This window comes from Chrysoperla carnea, chromosome 2 (assembly GCF_905475395.1).
Source record: "Chrysoperla carnea chromosome 2, inChrCarn1.1, whole genome shotgun sequence".
In the NCBI taxonomy this organism is placed as follows: Eukaryota; Metazoa; Arthropoda; class Insecta; order Neuroptera; family Chrysopidae; genus Chrysoperla; species Chrysoperla carnea.
The window spans coordinates 20,728,265-20,747,660 of NC_058338.1; the positions used below are offsets into that span (position 1 = coordinate 20,728,265).

Here is a 19,396-nt window from a genome sequence, read left to right on the forward strand (position 1 = left end):
ACTAAAAATTAGATAATTGTTTGTTAAATTAATATTAAGTTTGTTTCTCAGAAACTTAAATTTTGGACAGAAAATTCCACTGAACTTCTTCTTTTTTAATTAAAATAATAAAATGTATTTTTAATAGTTAGCACAGATACCATGAGATTTGTGCGTAGAGTAAATAATTCAGATTTTCTCGACGTACAATTCTGATATTGAATGGAGCACCGAAATTTAACGGGGATGAAGATGAAGATAGTTCCATTTTTGACATAATAAAGGGTTTTTCATTTAAAGTGGCAGAACTTTAAATACGAATTAATCAACTTAATGTAAGTCGCAACTTCAATCTGTAAGTAACAATCAAGTGTTATAAAAAAATTCTGAAATATCCATCAGCAACGAAAGCTGATTATGATGGCACCCGATATAAGTACTATATGTTTTGAAGTTACATTACAAAAGACATTTTGCGACCAATCTATATCAATCATAATTAAAAAAAACTAACTAAACCAAGAAGCAATTACCCAAGACTAGTGCAGGAAATAACATTTTTTTTTTGGTAGAAATGTTATACCAATTAAATGTATTTAACATTTCCATGACGCGAAGTTCAGAAACATATGATTAATTGTATTCGTTTAAAAATAATAATCAGGTCGGAGTATATAGAATTACACAGATGAGACATAATAAACCAATATTATATTTCATAGAATTTGGCCTCAATTAACAAACATTTTTATCACCATTTTAACAGTTTACATACTTACAGAAGATAACAAAATTTAAAATATGCTTAACCAACATATTATAGGACTAGACGAAATTTCGACAAAAAAAAACCTTCATTTATTTTGTTTATTCTGTTTAGTTTCCAAAAATTGAAATATTTGTATCTTGGATAGAAAGATGATGCCAGATCAAAGTGCCTCATTTCGTTTTTTTATCCTCTAGGGAGGGGGGGAGGTCTAAGTGACTAAAATAAGGTTTATGTCTTACCGAAATGTCATTAAATTCCTGAGATTATTGCGTAACCAACATGTCAAAAAAGCCATGTTTAATTTTTTCGAAAGGGTTTTATCAAATCGTCCATGTATACTGAATGAACTCCAAGAACCCAGCATCGAAAAACAATGGCCATGTAAGTTGTTAGCGAGAAAAGGGCGGAAATAAGAACCTTATTTTATAAAAAAAATGTTTTCTATATTTTAGAAGAATTCTGCCAATCAAAAGTACGAAACTATGCATCACTAAAATCTCAAATAAATGCATAACTAAAACAGCAGAGTGTTTTCAAAGTTTTCACGATTTATTCCATATTGATTGGTTATAAATACGACGGTGTTTCTAAAAACATAAATAACTATTCGAAACTGCAAGAAACTATATGTGTAGCGGTTGAACTGGGTATATAAATATCTTTCTTCAACACAAAAAACACATAATCTATTTTATATCATTCACAACTCTAGTTTGTAAGTCAATATGTAGAAATTCCCTCATTGAATCATATGTTCTAAGATATAATGTTTAAGCTAACCTCTCCAATTCATATTTAAATCAGTAGAACTAAGCTCAGTATTTTGGAAACGTGAATATTTTATAACAAAGAAAATAATATAATTATTTTGTTAATTGATATGAATTATATGATTAAAATAAATTAAACAAATTTAAAAAAAAAATATTTTTGACAAATTGTATTTAAAATATTAAACATGTAGCAGTCAATCATTTTTCAAAGAATGATAAGGTCAGACATTTAAAGAATAAATAAAATTATTTGACCTGATTCCAATATAATTTCAAAAACTTTCTGTATATGTATCTCTGCGTCACAAAATCTGCACTAGTTGATTATCCATTTTTATTAATTCAGTAAAAATTTTAAGGTCTCTAAGGTTTAAAATAGTTATGGCATGTATATATCACATGTATATCCCCAAATATATTTTAGAGAAAAAAGTATGGCACCTTTTTTACATTTGCTCGGTGAAGATTTTGTGAAGTAGAGTGTACGTACGCAGAAGGAAGATTCTGGAGGCAAATTGAATATTTCAATTGAAAATAGTTTTTAAAGCCAGGACAGTCAGCTAGTAATGGGCATAAAACTTGCAAATAAGTAAATAACACTTCAAGGTAGTTTTAAACGCAACTTATATGTTATTTAAATTGATTTACACTAATTAAAAAAATTAAAAATGTCCTTGAAGAAGTCAATTACAACGAATGCATTAAACGAAAAATATATTAGATAAAATAATATACATATTATTTAAATAATATTGTAGTTTATTGGAATAGAAAAATGTTGTTAAAAGTTTTATTTTTAAATAATTCTTTTTTTTATCAAATCTGTGATCATTATTAGTAATATTATTAATTGTTTTATTCTAGTTATTATGAAATGGTAATTAATTACTTATCTATTTTTAATATGTTTATAAATTTGAATAAATCATCTCATAGAAACGCCACACAACCTCAGTATATTATAGTTTTCACGACAAACTGCTTCAGAGGAGGCAGTATTTAAAATAACGCTCGCCAGTGCTGGATTACCCATTATGCCGGACTAGGCCATGGCCTAGGGTCCCCGACGGGCAGGGGCCCCCACGAAAATATGATATGATTATTTTTGAACAAATAAAGTGCTATTCTACTTCAATAAAGCTGAATTTTGTTCATTTTATTTCGTTTATAACCTTGGAATGATATGAATAGGCTGTACGAATGCTATGAATACACAAATAACGATTAATTTTACAATTATTCAAAATTTTATTGGCCTAGGGCCCCCCCGGCGATGGGCTTAATTCGGCACTGACGCTCGTCATCTGTTAGTCATGAATAACACACGTAATATGTGGATGTGCTTGAATTTTTCGAAATTTGAGAGCAATTTACAAAATTAGGAAAATTAGTAAAACAACGAGTCAATGATATCCTAATGTTTACGGTTGTTCAGAAATTTTGATTTAAATCTACTTTGCATGGCAAGATTCATTTACATGGGGAAAAATATAAAAACGATAAACAAACGTTTCATTTCGGAAAAATAAGATCAATTTTTTAGATATCGAATTACTCTTTTCATTTTTGACAAGGTTTTTAATACTTTACCTTCTTGATAAAATATTAAAGTTTTGAAAATTAGGGAAATGTTGAATTATGCTAAAAATAGAAATAATTTTCGGCGTTGCTGCGTATCGACCGCAAAATTCCTTCATTGTCTAGAAACAGAATCTTTTCAGGAAATTGAACTTTGTTTTCCTTGATTTAATCTTAAAACACTATACAGTTATCTTTCCAGGAAATACTCCGTTATATTTGTATTAATACTAAGAAAACTCTATGTAAATAATTTATTCTATAAATTTCGAAATATCAACACTTATAGAATGCATCTGAAGAGGTGTCAATTATTATATTCCCAGACAAATAAAACATAAATAGTTTCATGATAATATTAATATTTTGTAATTTTTTAATAAAAAAAAAATTATAATTGTCAAGACCGAACTAAATAAGATTAAGTAAATAAATATAATTGATTGAAACAGTACAAAGTGTATTATTATTTGTACAATACTACAAATGAAACCTGTTGAATGAGTAACAATACAATCACGTGCTTTTAATAACTTATTATATATAAAGGGATTCTTCTTAATCGACGTACTTTTACTGACTATTAGCATAGGACCATTACAAAATGATAAGTTCTGAAATATACTGGTTGTTTAATTAACATCTTGGCATAGTACATCTCCCACGAGTATGGGTAAATACGTATGTGTACATTAAGCAATGTAAATAAGAAAGATTTGTTATAGGCATGTTTTCTTGCTATGTGTTGAATGTAGCTACGAAAAATATCCTACAGATTAAAGGAAACCGAAGCTACAACACTTGTAAGAAACATATGATACCTAAAACAAATCTTTCTTACAGGCATTGCTTAACGCATGTACTCTGTCATACTGGTGGAAGAAGCCTATGCCAAGATGTAAGTTAAACGCATGGTATAATAGCTTGCGACCTCTGAACAAGCGCATCGCAAATTATTGAAATATGTATGATATACTAATTTAAGTTTGTAACGCTTAAAAATAACTCGAATAAAAACGAAAAGAGATTTCAACCTGGAATTTTTATAGCGTATTCAGGACATAGGTGAACTGGATCTCATAAACCGTTAGAGATATGCATTGCTTCAACGGATTAACTTAAACTTGACCAAAGAGTATAATGACCACACCAATGAGTTATATTTAAGACAGCTACTATTGAACCTGTCGCTGTAATCATTCTATACGCAGGTTATCTATTACAATGATTACTTCATTGTTCGTATTAAACAATGGACGGAGAACGTACATTACATTTAATATAATAATAAAGACTGATTATATTTACAATAGCGCGTGTTTATTTAACTTAAATTTGTTATTTACTATGATACAAGTACTGTAGCTATAGCTTATGTGTTCACTGAGATTATTCATTTATTTATAAATAAACATATAACATTATACTTCATATCAAAAGTATGTGGTCAATTTATTGATGTTTTATGCAGGTTTGATACAACTAAAAAATATTCCGAATCAGTCTGACATTTTAATTTTCTTATATACAACTTTTTTTTTATAAACTAGACATGCATGGAAATAGTAATTTTCGTCTCTTGAAGTTTTCGGGAAATTCGTTATATAATCAGGCCAAACTCGTTATTCGGGGGTTTCTGGGGTCACTGAACACGAATATCGCGACAGAATCGGGCACCAGGTGCCTGGTGGCAGGGTATTTAGGGTACCCGAGATACTCTGGGCACTAGGTACCACGGAGACCAATTCTGCGCGAAATTTGTGTTTAGCGACTTCAAAAACCCCCCAAATAACGACTTTGGGCTGATTATATAACAAATTTTCCCAAAATTCCAGGAGACGATGGGAATACTGTTTTGCTTGGGTCCCAGGTACCTCGGAGACAAATTCTGAGTAACAAGTTTGAAATCATTTTCATTTTGTAACAATTGATGTCTAATTTTTGGGTACAAGTGTAATATTAATAATAATAAATAAAATATACTGTTGTATTTCAAGTTACATATATTGTTAGTAAATATATGGAAAGGAATGTGCGTGTGTTTAGTATTTAGGTATTTACAGCCTTCAAATTATGAGCATTTATACGAGTATGACCTCTGTATTAGTAAATAATGTGGAGAATATATGCTATTCTACCTAAAAAAATGATGTAGTTTTCTTCAGATCTTCATGTTTTAAGATATAATTTTTGTGTGTCAATTCGTTACACCGTCAGAAAATTTTGTGAACTAAATTGATTTATTTTTTACTTGCATTTTAAATTAACCGTAAATATACAATTCGGTTAATAGTGATGAAAATGATTCCAAACTTGTTACTCGGGGATTTTTGAGGTTGCTGAACCCGAATATAGCGACAGAATCAGGCACCAGATACCTAGTGTCCGGGGTACTTTGGAGATCAATTCTGTGGCGATATTCGTGCTCAGCGACCCCAAAAGCAGCCGGGTTAGAAGGAATCATTTCCATCACTATTAACCGAATTGTGAATTTAGGATATTTAAAACATATCTTCATATATTATAATTTTGAATACATAGAAATATATTATTTATTTTTAAAACTATTTTTATCGTATTTCATAATCTTAGAATACTTCAAGATATCTCTTCATGAAATTAAAAATGTCTGTGCCCTGCGGGTTTTAAACTAAAATATTAAGGTATTTTACTTACTAATGCTTATAAAAATAACCAAATTTCAAACTGTTTTCTAATAATTGTACAAAGAAAAGGTGGTTGGTTTTCATCATAATTTCTTTTTGATTTTTTAGTAGCATTTTTGACCGCTATGTGTGTGTCTGTCTGTGTACTGTCTATTACACAGGCAAATTTCATCCGATCTTCTCTGAATTTTTTATGAAACCACTAATTTTAGGTCATTTTTTTCAGCTGTGATATCAGTTTTTGGCTATAAGAGCTGGGTCAATTTTGATCACAAATTTAAAAAGAATGACCCAAATTAAGTAGGATACATACTTGGTTTATCAAAATTGGATAAAATTTGGATGTGATAGAGCAAAATTAAAATTTTTGGATTTTGATGACGTCATAAAGTTAAAAAATTCGATTTTTTTTATAACACAGGCAAATTAGATCCGATCTTATTGGAATTTTTTTTGAAATCCACTAATTTAGGGTCATTCTTTTCAGCTGTGATATCAGTTTTTGGCTAGCTATCAATTATATGCTTCATTCCGAGACCAGGACTCCACATTCTTGAAATCTATTAGGGCTAGGTTAATTTTGATCTCAAATTTGAAAAGAATGACCCAAATTTAGTAGAATTACATACTTGGTTTATCAAAATTGGATAAAATTTGGATGTGATAGAGCAAAAATAAATTTCTTGGATTTCGATGACGTCATAAAGTTAAAAAATTCGATTTTTTTGATAAAACAGGTAAATTTGATCCGATCTTATTGGAATTTTTTTTGAAACCCATTAATTTTGGGTCATCCTTTTCAGCTGTGATGTTAGTTTTTTGCTAGCTATCACTTATGTGCTTATTTCCATGACCTGGACTCCACATTCTTGAAACCTATTAGAGCTAGGTAAATTTTGATCACAAATTTGAAAAGTATGACCCAAATTTAGGAGAATTCCATACTTGGTTTATCAAAATTGGATAAAATTTGGATGTGATAGAACAAAATTAAATTTTTTGGATTCTGATGACGTAATAAAGTTCAAAAATTCGACTTTTTTTATAACTCGACCAAATTTGATCCGATCTTATAGGAATTTTTTTTGAAACCCACTAATTTTATAACAGAAGTTATGTGACATGTCTCTTAATATAATTGCTCCCATTACTCCCATCCTATTTTGAATGTTATAATTTAAAATAATAGTAATTTAAAATTAATATTTTCGTAAACTTTTACTAAAGATGAGAGGTTGGCACTTTAGTAGGTATTACTTTAACTATTGAAGCATATGATTGCGTAAAAAAAATAGCGCGTTACCGCACCACAACTTTTTTAGGGCCATTTTACAAAAGTCCTGTTTTTTGCATTCAGCTGCGGTTTGCAAAAAGTATACATTCGATCTTGCTGAAATTGTGTGTGATACTTCATGGGCACAAAAGCTACAATCCATTTCAATCTCAGCTTTGAATCTTTAAAACAACAAGAGCTATGAAGTTTTGAATTTTCGAGCAAAATCGATGGTTTTTTGCAATTTGTGGGGACATCGATGGACCAATCGGGTTCATTCGCAGCTCATTTTTTTCGCCTTTTTACGGCGCCTAAGTTTATTAAACGCTTTTTTATTTTTAACTCAATCCGACGGTGTCTGACGCGAAAGACCGGATTAGGCCACTTTACCATTTTTTTTGGACCCCTTCCGACCGTCAAAAAATGTTAGATTTTAGTTTCTTCATTTTGTATCATAATGATCTACTAAATTCAATTTTTTTCTCCGAACTCAGAATTAAAATATTCAAAAAGCTAATTTGATCACACTACAGATGTAATTTTTAGTTACATTCAAAAACTTAAGTATCTAACACACAATTATAAGAAGACAACTAAAATAAAATCTTTTTCCTGGCAATGTACGTAAAATGTGAATGACCTATAAATATATATGACACATTTGCATAGTTTTTATTAAAATTAAGTGAAACAAAAAACAATATTCGAACTGATCAATTAGCATTCATATAATACATTATATTGTTTATATTCGTGTATTACATCATAGAACCTTGAGTATGGTAATAGAGGAATTAAATATATATAATTAACACAATCGTACATATGTACAAATGACAAAAAAATTAAACTAAGCAGAATTAGAAAAAAGACAGTAAGAAACTATTATATGAGCTGTTTCAGGGAAACCCGGTAAGAACGAGGTACCTTTATATATTATATATAAATACATATAATGTATTAATTTACAGGAGCTGTGAAATAAATTAACAACACTTGAGCGTAGTTAAATGAAAAATAACCAAGCAAAAAAAATTTGGAATTTGATGAAACTCGGTGGATGGGATAATTTTGATCCAAAAAGTATAAAAATCGGTTAATTTAATGATTGGATGCAGAGTTTCTGAGATATCGCAATATTTGGATCGATTTTAGTCCGTATCTCAAAAAATATTCGATTAGTCATCAAATGTACCCGATTTTTGTAATTTTTGGTTCAAAATTACCTTATATACTGAGTTTTATCAAAATTGGAGATACAAAAAATTTCTCGATTTTTTGCAATTTTTTTAAGGGGTACCCCTTTGAAAAAATCGAGAAAATCGAAAAAAAAATGTTGTTTAGAAATTTGATGAAACTCGGTGGATGGGGTAATTTTGATCCAAAAAGTATAAAAATCGGGTTAATTTAATGATTGGATGCAGAGTTTCTGAGATATCGCAAAATTTGGATCGATTTTAGTCCGTATCTCAAAAACTATTCGACCAGTCATCAAATGCACCCGATTTTTGTAATTTTTGGGTCAAAATTACCTTATATACTGAGTTTTATCCAAATTGGAGATACAAAAAATTTCTCGATTTTTTGCAATTTTTTTAAGGGGTACCCCTTTGAAAAAATCGAGAAAATCGAAAAAAAATTTTGGAAATTGATAAAACTCGGTGGATGCGGTAATTTTGATCTAAAAAGTATAAAAATCAGTTGAATTTCATGATTAGACCTACAGAAAGTTACAATATCAGCGAATATGATGGGCAAAAAAAATTAAAATTCATAAAATTGTGAACAAAAGGGAGGATAAGTGAGGGCTATAACGTGATAGTCTTCGTTTTTAAAAGAGAAATTGCTCAGCAAAGCAGGCATGTATTTGCTAGTATAATGCAAGTAATTAAATTAAAAAACAAATACAAAAATACAAAAATAAAAACTAAAAAAATGTGGAAACATCTTCAAATTTTCTTATCAAACTAAAAATTCAAATTTGAATTGGTAACAAAAACTGGGTTAACATTTAAAAATAACTAAAAATAGTTATGTTAAAAATCATCAATCAATCTTGAACCTTATCAAAACTACTAACATTATTTAAACTGAGACGCCGCAAGTTCATTATAAACACAGGTATATGAGTAATTAATAAGTAATTAACGAGTGTTAATTGTTGTTTTTAATATCATTTATTAGATTATTAGTAATATTTCTTGTAAATGAATAAGTTCAAGTGTTTCGATATAATTATATACAAAATATCAAAATGTCCTCAAGCAAATGATATGTAAAGTAAAACCCATATTGTATGATAAAAACTGATAATACAAACTATATTTAACTTAATTCTTAGACATTAACTAGTTGCATTCAAATATATTTAAGCAGAGGGCAGCTTATTCACTTTTTTGCTTCAAAATGGCACTCTCCGGTTGATTATTTAATAAAAAAAAAAAGAGTGTGTGTACTTATGTACACGCGTTAGAAGTTATACTTCTTTCATTCAAAATTAATTATTCATATGAATACTATATTTCACAACCATCGACTTGAACTGGCTCAGGGATATAAGTACTATGTAGTGTATAGTATGAACACTCAGTACTGTAACTATATTCAGTGTTGAAAATATATTTTTTTATTATTTCAATTCTGTGGCTAACTTCATCATGTCGTTCGTGCGCGCGCAGCTCACAAATTCACTCTCATCCAAACGCGCCAAAAGAAGTATAACTTCAAAAACTTTTAACAAAAACAAAACCAACTTCAGAAGAAAAACTTTCCAAAACAAATTAATATGCACTAAAAGATAAAAAAATTATTGTTATTATTGGAGTCGGTGTCAACCAAGGAAACAACGTACTGTGGCAGAACAGTTTGCTACATTAGCTTGGCTGACACCGACTCCAAAAATAACAATAATTTTAACTGCATTATATTATCGTTATTTTTTTATTTTTAAGTGCATATTAATTTGTTTTGGAAAAGTTTTTCTTTTGAAGTAAGCTTTCTTTTTGTAAAAGTTTTTCTTATTTTGTTACTTTTAGTGCACGTTTTCAAAAACATAAACTAGAAAGGGAACACTGTATCCTCTAGAATGGAGTAATGAATGATAATAATTTTTAAGATTCTGATCCGAAAACTAAAAAATGAAAAGTTTTCGAATGAGCTGTTTAGATGATTCAGATCCAATCATTTTTCACGAATATAGGAACTACAAAAATGAAAATTATACATAGTTTCTGGTAACTAATACTTATCACTTTTTTAAAAACTTAACCTGTAATTTAGCCTCTATAAAATATTTCGAGGTTAAACTGAATGCTACTGATATTTTACTAAACGTTTGTATATAAACATCAACATCGTTTTTTAAATTTTTATTATTTATAAAATGTTTCAGTAAATATTTACATGAAAAATTCATTTGTCATGTTATTTGTAAATAAATATTTCATTTTATTGTTTGTAATATTTTCTGTGACATAAAATTCCTTGAGGAAGGCACTTTATGTCTATAAGTAAACACACGCACACAAAATAAATATTATATAACAGGTAACTATTATATAATAATTAATTACGAATTATATAAGAGGTAATTTTTTTTATTTAAATCATATCGTAACTGGCTCACATGTTTATTCCTGAAACAACGCATCGTACAGGGTATAACATACAGGATGTTTCTTAATAAACATAGAAAATTTAAGAGCAGTTTCTTGACGCAATTTAATTTAAACAAGTGAGAACAAACAATTGACTGAGTTAATTGTTGAAATACCATGTATAGACAGTGTTGATAACGCAATCGTTTGTTTTTTGATGCGTAAATAAAGAAAGATATCCACTCTTAAATAGCCAAACACACATAACTGATATTCCCATATTAATATACACTTTGCACCTAATTAGCGCCCTCGTGGGTAAACAGTGATGTTTACAAGAAAATGTTTCAAACAAAAGTTGTTTATTTTTTTATAAGAAACATTTTTTACAGTTTTTTACAACTTTTGTTCTATCTCTAACGGTTTACAAGATGGGTCCTACGGACCCAAGACCCAATTGACCTATGATGCTCATTTACGAACTTGACCTCACTTTTTACGTCCTGAGTATGCTGTAAAAATTTCAGCTCGTTATCTTTTTTCGTTTTTGAGTTATCGTGTCCACAGACGGACGGACGGACGGACAACCGGAAATGGACTGATTAGGTGATTTTATGAACACCTATGAAAAAATTTTTTTCCTAGCATCATTATTTTTAAGCGTTACAAACTTGGGACTAAACTTAATATACTATGCATATTTCATATATACATGGTATAAAAACTAGATTAGTCGTGAATTAGTTGTGAAAAGACCGATTTTATCTTTTTATTTTGGGTGTTTTTCGAGACACTTATACGAAAACCCTAAAATCATTCTATGGAGGCGTAACAGGTGCTTAGGTAACTTGATGCACATGGCGATTTGCTTCCTTACATATATATACCATATATTTCTACAAAAAATGAATATGTAATATAATTTTTTTAAACTTTAGCAATTGAATAATTATAACATTGAGGTACTAAGGTTGCATGACCAATCTAGTATGAAACCTTTTAGGAGCCTCATTTTTTTTTTCGTTTTATGCTGTATATTGATTGCTTTGCATCATTAGTGATTTTTCCAATAGAGATCACAAAAAATTTCCACTAAAAGCTATTACATTGATATTGAGGTATGATTTATAATTTGGGCTGTAAGAATGACTCTAATATCTAAAATTTTACTACCTACTTTGTACCCCCAAAAAATACAAAACTTAAATAACGCATATTCTTTATAAATCAAACTCCTACAATTGTTTCGAAAGGTTAACATTTCGAAGAACTGCTCTAACTGTTACTCTTTTATAAGCAACCATTTAAAGTTTACAACTATCAACAGAGCTATGCTCTTAAGTAACAAGTGCTGAAGCCTAGGGTCGCTTTACATAAACTAGTTTATCTTTCGCGATAATGATAAGATAAAAATTATGATTTTTAAATATTATTACTTAATGCGCAACTGTATATGAAAAGTACAAAGTTGAAGTAGAACTGGTCAGTTTTGGACAGTGAATAATCACAGTTTTAATAATGAATCATCGTCGTATATATATGGTGACCCATAATGACCGCCACCGTCAATAAAAATTCAAAATTTTTCAACTTAACATACCATTAACTAGATAAATTGTTGAGTTTTACTAATAAATAATAATTATTTCATTAATAGGTGTGACTACTCTATGTAAGAGATACTTCAGGTTTCATTTTTTACACACAGATTTGTATAAAGCAAAGGTATCAAGTACGAGATGCCAAGCTTGAAAATTTGAGCTGAGAAATTAAGTATAGGAATTCGAGTAATCACTGTGAGAATCACTTTTCTCTGTTCCAGTCCATTCCCATTCCTCAACCAAATCTAAAGAACCTAGCCTTGTATTTCCTGCTTTTTTTTTCAAGCCGCGATCAAGACAAATATATCAGTCTTGGTTTGCCAGTCCTATCCCAAGCACCAGCTAATCTAACCAAGGTAATGTAATAAATTAAGCTTGGAAAAACTTCGAACAAGATTAATAAATCAAGTTTTGGTTTACCGGCCCTTGCGAAATCTCAGCCAATAGAATAAATTAAGTCAATGTAATAAAATAAACTTGGAAAATTTTTATCCAAGCTTTGATCAAGGCTAGTAAATATGAAGTCACGATTTGCCAGCCCTAAGGCAACATCTGACACTCAAGCTTGGACGAAGACCTCGCATCCATACGGCAAAGTGTTACCATCTATTATTGCATAGTGATACTGGGTAATATCAGCTCGGTTGTTATTGTTTAAAGCTGAGTCATAATTAATAAAAAGCTCAATAATAAATAGTACCTAATCCACGTAATTATTTTTGTTTATTATTTTTTGATACCATTGTTATAAATTATTATAATAAAGTGAGTAAAGCCACATTTTTAACTTGATTTGATAACAATACTTTTACATATCTATTGTTGAAAAATACATATAGTGGGTTTCAGAATTGCACGGCACTATTTTAGGAATGTTTTCTTTAGCAACAAAATATACAAAAAAATATGTACATAAACAGACCCAAATTATTGCATTACTTAAATACAAGATAACATACAGAATAAATATTCCTGCAATTTCAAAGATCCAATTCCCAAGCTTTTCTTGCGCGTCAAGAGACGTAGAATAAACCATAGACTTCATCCAGCATCAGACAAAGTAAGAACGACGAAAAATCGGTGGATCGCGCTGACATTATAACAGTTCCAAAGACATGGTGTTTATGAACTTATTTGTTTATTTTGTGTTAAAGTACCTGCGTCTAAGATGGAGCGATTCCTAAGATAACCCACTTTCAAAATCTGACAAAAAACCTAAGAAGATCCACATTAATAGGTTTTTTAAAATGACTATTTTTTTAAAGAAGTTTAATTTATCAGTAGAAAACACGGCGAATTTTAAAATTGTGTATTATAACATGGGTTGGTATCCTAAATTCAAAATTGAAAAACTCCTCTTTTAGCTCCACCAGGAACTTGAAGAGAATTTTATATATAATTACTTAGTATGATGCCATATTTTTCGACTGTTCCAAAGGCCCACTATGTCACCACAAATGTGCCGCCTTTATGGATTTATTGTGGCTCTTTGAAACCGTCGGGAAAATATAACATGATGATTTTAGTGGTGCCCAGGGCGGACAAAAGAGAGACGCCGAAGGAAAAAATATATCACATATTCTCCAAGCGACGGGGTGTGTACTCCCCGCCCTGGGCACCAAATACTTTGGGATCTATTTTTGTTCTGTATTCAAGTTCAGCGGTCCGAAAAACCCCCCGAACAACAAAATTCGACTTATTATCTTATTTCCATCGATATTTTGTTTCCAGTTTTCCCAGGTTTTACCACTTTTGTTCACAAAGTTTGTAGACTCCCTGACGAATCGAATGGAAAAAACTGCATCCCGATCCCTCTTACTGACACACAAAATCGTCAACCCGTTTTTAGTGCTTCATTTCCTTGTCTAATTAAAACTTTTGTAACACTTGCTATTATTTATTTCATCTTTACGTTTCTTATCATGAAGTAAACAAAACCAATATGGTTTTTTGAATGAAAACAAGCATATCATATCACAAAACAACACATTGGATCAGCAAATCAATAAAATAACTTCCATAATCCAGTCATCCTGGATTTTCACCTCTCACTTTTTGCAAAAAAGGTATACTTTTGGTAACATTTAGAGTTAGATGAGTAAAGTCCAATAAAAAAGTTTACATCTTTAAAGTGAGTCCAGCATAAATATATCGAACTTTTTTTGTCCAGAAAAACTTTCTACAGCAAATATATCAAAAAAAAAAAATGCCTAAAGACGGAAGCTGCCGACTCGGCCAAATTATTTACTCTTATGCGTCTGGAAGGGAATGTAATCTGGCTGGATTGTAATTAAGCCGATGGCGCGCTCTTTCATCTTATGCTAACATTAAGCTTGACCCAAGTTTTCAGGCTCAATTAAAAGGCGCACTCTATTTCGAAAAGGCTCATTTTAAATTAGAAAGTTGTGATTGATATTAAAAAGGTAACATTTTTTGTTCGAAACATTTTTCCACAAACCGTACAGTTTAGGCAAAAACGGACCAAAAATTGTTTTTTCGTATGTATTCTACGGAATCTAAGCACTAGGAATTGGATACATTTTGAGTAACAATAACGATGAAAAGTTATTCAAGATATAATTCCATCGAAATAAAGTTTTTTTTTTTTAAACAGAACAGCTAGAACCTTTTTTTAAGGTATATTTTTACAAAATTGAAACCATTTACAACATTATACAATATTTGGTTAAGCATTTAAATATGACAGAATTCTTCTAGAACAAATTTTTTTTTTCTTTCAAACTTAAAATAATTCCATGGTGGTTAAGATTTAATAATCATTTATATCTAATACTTTTTGAAACAGTGACACAAAAGGTTTTTCGAAGCATGACATTAAAAATTAATAGATTACACAGAATATTGGAAAAATTAATATTTACAAGTCATATTTGGAATACGATTATCTTATCAAAGAGAAGATTAGGAAAAGCTCAATTTTTTAACAAATCTTATAATCTAATTAAAAGGAACCTTAAAAAATGTATAAATATCAACAAACAAAACTCCTTTTTTAACTTGGCAACTCTGTTTTCATGTGATGAGAACAAGTAATTAAACTTTAATGAGGACACTACAAAAATAATAATAATCAAAAATCGTTTTGAAGGAGCCACAAATTTTGTTATTTTTCAAGCACATTTTGTAGTATTAATTAACTTTCATATCCATGTTTATTTAAAATGTGAAAGTTTGTTCAAGAATTAACCTAAAAAATTTAAAGTTATAAAATATACCTTCGTTTTTCTTGTGATTTTTTTGGTTTGGCTACAACTGTGGTCTCCATGTTCTTCAAGAAATTTATATACTCTCAGACACTGCCAAGGAAGTATTTAATTTCTTCTTACATCAAATTAAAATCAACACAAAATAGTATTTCAACACTTTTACGTCACACTCCAATAAAGTTATAACAATAAACACTAATGTTTTATTTTTATTTATTTATTATTTATCGGAAAGGTTAAAAAACACCACAAATTTTTATTTATATTATTTAAAAAATATATCAATTGAATTTAGCAAATAAGATGAACTGAGACAAGTAATACACATATTATAAAGCAGCTGGCTGCTATAGCATTTTAGACTTCAATATAATACAATATTTTATCGTGTTGTGACTTTAGATTGGTTTATTATGTTCATGACGTTTTAAATGAGAAGACAGATAGTTTGTATTTAGCTACATCTATGTGAAATATCTTGAACTTAATATAAATTTAAAAAATGATTTTATATACATTTATTTGATATTACTTATTATCATTAACACATACTTAAATTTTATTGGTTTTTAATAAGTAATTATTTCTCTAATTACAAAATTATGGTTTTTTTTAGAATAAATATGATTATATATATCAAAAATCCGGAAATATAAACAAAGCTTTTATACAAGGCTGGGAAAATTATGGAGAATAATTTGTATTTTTAGATAAATTATAGTTAAATTTATTATCTTTAACTTTGCTTTACTAATGATATTTTAAATTTTTCGTAAATGTAAACGAAAATATCATTGAAGATATTATAACAGCATAGCAAACTTGTAGTCTACAATACGGAAAAGGGGTATGGTTTCATAATTAACGCTCTTACGAAACTTTGAAAGTGGCTTTATTTCAGTGTAACCTACGACGTTTGCATTTACGAAAACTTTGAAATAGGGGCGTTTTTAATGTGGAAGACGGGAAACATCCCATTTAAACGACCTATTGACAAAATATGAACAACCATTTGCTCTTTTCTTGAATGCAAGACATTGACATTATATTACATAGACTGAGTGTCAAACGATTTTAAGCGTGCCAACATCTGAGGTAATTGCTTAGGTCTAATCCCTTGAGGATTCTTAATAAAAAATTTTAGTGATAAGTCAAAAGCGAAAAATTCAGTGAAATCACGATGTTTTGTATAAGACATTTTGTGATATGAAAATTTCAGAATATTATATGTCTGTAGGACGACGCACAGTTCTGTAATTGGCACAGAATTTTATAGAATATACATAGAGAACGCGATGGTTGTGCTAGCCTGTAACGGAATGCGATATGATGAATGAGAGAGAAGACTGTCAATCAGTTACCCTGTGCCCTGTCGTAATCATAAGTACATATAGGTACTTATTATGTGTATTAGTATAAGTGTATGTATTAGTAAGTATAAGTATATGTATTAGGCAACGAAACAGGGGAACTTACTGACAGTCTTCTTTCTCGCTTCGCATATCGCATCCACTTACTGGCTAGCGTTGTCTATCTTCATACCTCTATGGTTATTGGAGAGTGTTTCAAACTTTACTTAGTGAAGAATCATATATTTTATCTATGTATAGAATAGACAAAAGTAGGAACGATGTTTTACGTTAAGTTAGAAATTTTCTACTTGGGCGAAGAAATGTTGTTTTTCATGAGTTCAAAAATCGTAGAATGAAGTGAAGCCGAGAAGTCCAATCGCAAGGTGATACAACCTTTTTTCCCCTTAAAAGTATGATATAAAAAAACAGATCTTCATTGATTGAGAAAAAAATGCATTATGTACCTATACCGTTTAATATCGGACAAGCAACGTACATCTAATAGGTGATTATAAAATAATAAATTTGTTTTCCCTGTCTTGAAAATAATAAAGATAAGATTCATTAAAGATATCGTAAAAGTCTTATTTCCGTAAGGTTATATATTCTATGGTCTTATTGTTCAATTTTAAACAAGAATATGTATAAAAAAACGAATATTCCATGTAAATCCCCTTTTAATTCCTTTACAACGTTTTGCGATGTTCTCATTTTTTTTTATTGATGACCTTAATAAGGATCAAATTTTGCTTAACTTCCGAGATATTTAGACAAAGCAAAGGGAGTGCTTTGCTTTTTCATCCCTATCTTCAATTTCCACCCTCTCATTTAAGAGCACTCCGAAGTTTTTCTTCTTTAATAACCAATTGAACGATTCCTGCAATAAAAACCCGTGAACATCTTAGTTTCTTTCTATATTACATCATCAATAGTCGATAGTTTGAAATAAAAGCTTTCAAAATAATTATATTTCAACAAAAATTTTATAGAACATTCCCACAAGTTTACCAAATGAATTCAGAATTTCTGAGCTCGTTAAAAAGTTATATAAGCATGCTCAAATTTTTCAGTAATTCGTTTTCAAGTTTCAATTAGTTTTTCTTTTTTTAAGGTAACTACTAAAGTAAATTAAACAATGCAATACTATTTTAAACAAACTACATTTATTGTAATGATTACAGTAATTTACAACCTAAAGAAATTCATATTGAATAAAACATAGCATAAAATTTCTGTATTTATTACAATTAAATAACAATCTTTTCGAGACGAAAATATTTAGAAAATATCCAAAAAAATATGACATCGAGTAAATCAATTAAATTGTACAGAAAATATTATTTCAAGAGTTTCAATCAATAAATTAACAAAATTTTCAAAGCATAATTGATGGCAATTATTGTTTTGTTTTTTCTACAGTTTTCTGATCCATTTGCTGAATATTCTTTTCAGATATATTATGATGTTCGGAATCAAGCAATTCAACTTCAGGCGATTCATTTATGCCTGGTATCTCAGGTATGTCATCTTCATCATCAGACTGTTTATACAATGTCGGATATTGTTTCATACAATCTTGCATAGCTTGAAATGCTTCCAAACATTCGGCACCCTTCGGTTCATTCTCACTGTAATGAAAACATGAGAATGCTGATCGAAATTCTACTCCACACGGGCCAGTTGCCATGCCGCCTAAACATGGACAGTTCCAATTTATTTCACCATTTTCTAATATTAATCCAGCTGGTTGTTCCGGTGGTGGTAAGGAGACAGTACTAGGTGTTGCTAGTTCTTCTTTTGAAGCGAAGCAAATAACATCCTTACCCCGTTGTTCACACTGTGGCATTTTTATTCGTGATTGTAGTTTCGACTATCACCCAATAAATTTAATAGATATGTGGAGGATTTATGTATGCGGTATGCACACGGAATGCCTTCGTAATCACCAGCTAAAGTTAATGAGCTACGTAATTTCACGTAATACACAGATGGAACTCGTAAGACAGCTCGATGTGGTATTGATTCGTATTTTAATAAATCAACGGTTGTACTTGCACCAACTTCACCAAATAATGCATTCAATGCTTGCATAACATGTTTCTTAAAAAATACTGCAGGTATTTCTCGCTTCAATCCTTTTGGTAGTTCACTAAAACAATACAATTCAATACATAACCATACTTTTGAAATATAGATAACAGAAAATAAAAGTCAAACTTACAGTGTTAAATCTAAATAATGGTAATTACTCATAATACATTACAGCTGATTCATGTAGTAGTAATAAAATTTTGATTGATTTTTCAAATTTTATGAATACATTTTATAAATTACTGCCATATGAAATTGGGAATTTTCTTATCTTAGATTCGTATACAAGTTTACAACTTTCGTTGTTATCGGCTTACACATTTTAGTTTCTATGAATAGGTGGCATTCGTTACATATACAACATATAAGTATGTGCTGCTCTCTTGTGTGTAAATTTTTACATATTTTTATAATACAGGGTGTCCCATATTTTATGAGTGTTCAAATAGTGTTTGTACAACAATCGATCTAAAAAAAAAAATATTTTGTAT

General features: G+C 29.7%; 3 protein-coding genes across 3 annotated transcripts in view; all 3 read right to left on the reverse strand.

The window, feature by feature from the left end:
* Positions 1 to 15,675, reverse strand: part of LOC123294113 (hypoxia-inducible factor 1-alpha) — a 101,937-nt gene extending 86,262 nt beyond the window's left edge. The window contains exon 1 of the mRNA XM_044875202.1: positions 15,472 to 15,675. Coding sequence (XP_044731137.1) covers positions 15,472 to 15,521 — 50 coding nt within the window. The 5' untranslated portion in view covers positions 15,522 to 15,675. The remainder of the gene's footprint in view (positions 1 to 15,471) is intronic.
* A 2,505-nt stretch (positions 15,676 to 18,180) lies between these two features.
* Positions 18,181 to 18,660, reverse strand: LOC123293164 (mitochondrial intermembrane space import and assembly protein 40-B). Its single transcript, XM_044873890.1, has one exon. The coding sequence runs from the start codon at positions 18,658 to 18,660 to the stop codon at positions 18,211 to 18,213; it is 450 nt and encodes a 149-aa protein (XP_044729825.1). The 3' UTR covers positions 18,181 to 18,210.
* Positions 18,661 to 18,662: 2 nt separating this feature from the next.
* LOC123293165 (ribonuclease P protein subunit p14) lies at positions 18,663 to 19,193 on the reverse strand. Its single transcript, XM_044873891.1, has 2 exons — positions 19,036 to 19,193; positions 18,663 to 18,963 (listed from the first exon to the last, which is right to left on the reverse strand). Exons 1-2 carry the CDS (start codon positions 19,065 to 19,067, stop codon positions 18,663 to 18,665), a joined length of 333 nt encoding a protein of 110 aa, XP_044729826.1. The 5' UTR covers positions 19,068 to 19,193.
* Positions 19,194 to 19,396: the final 203 nt, after the last annotated feature.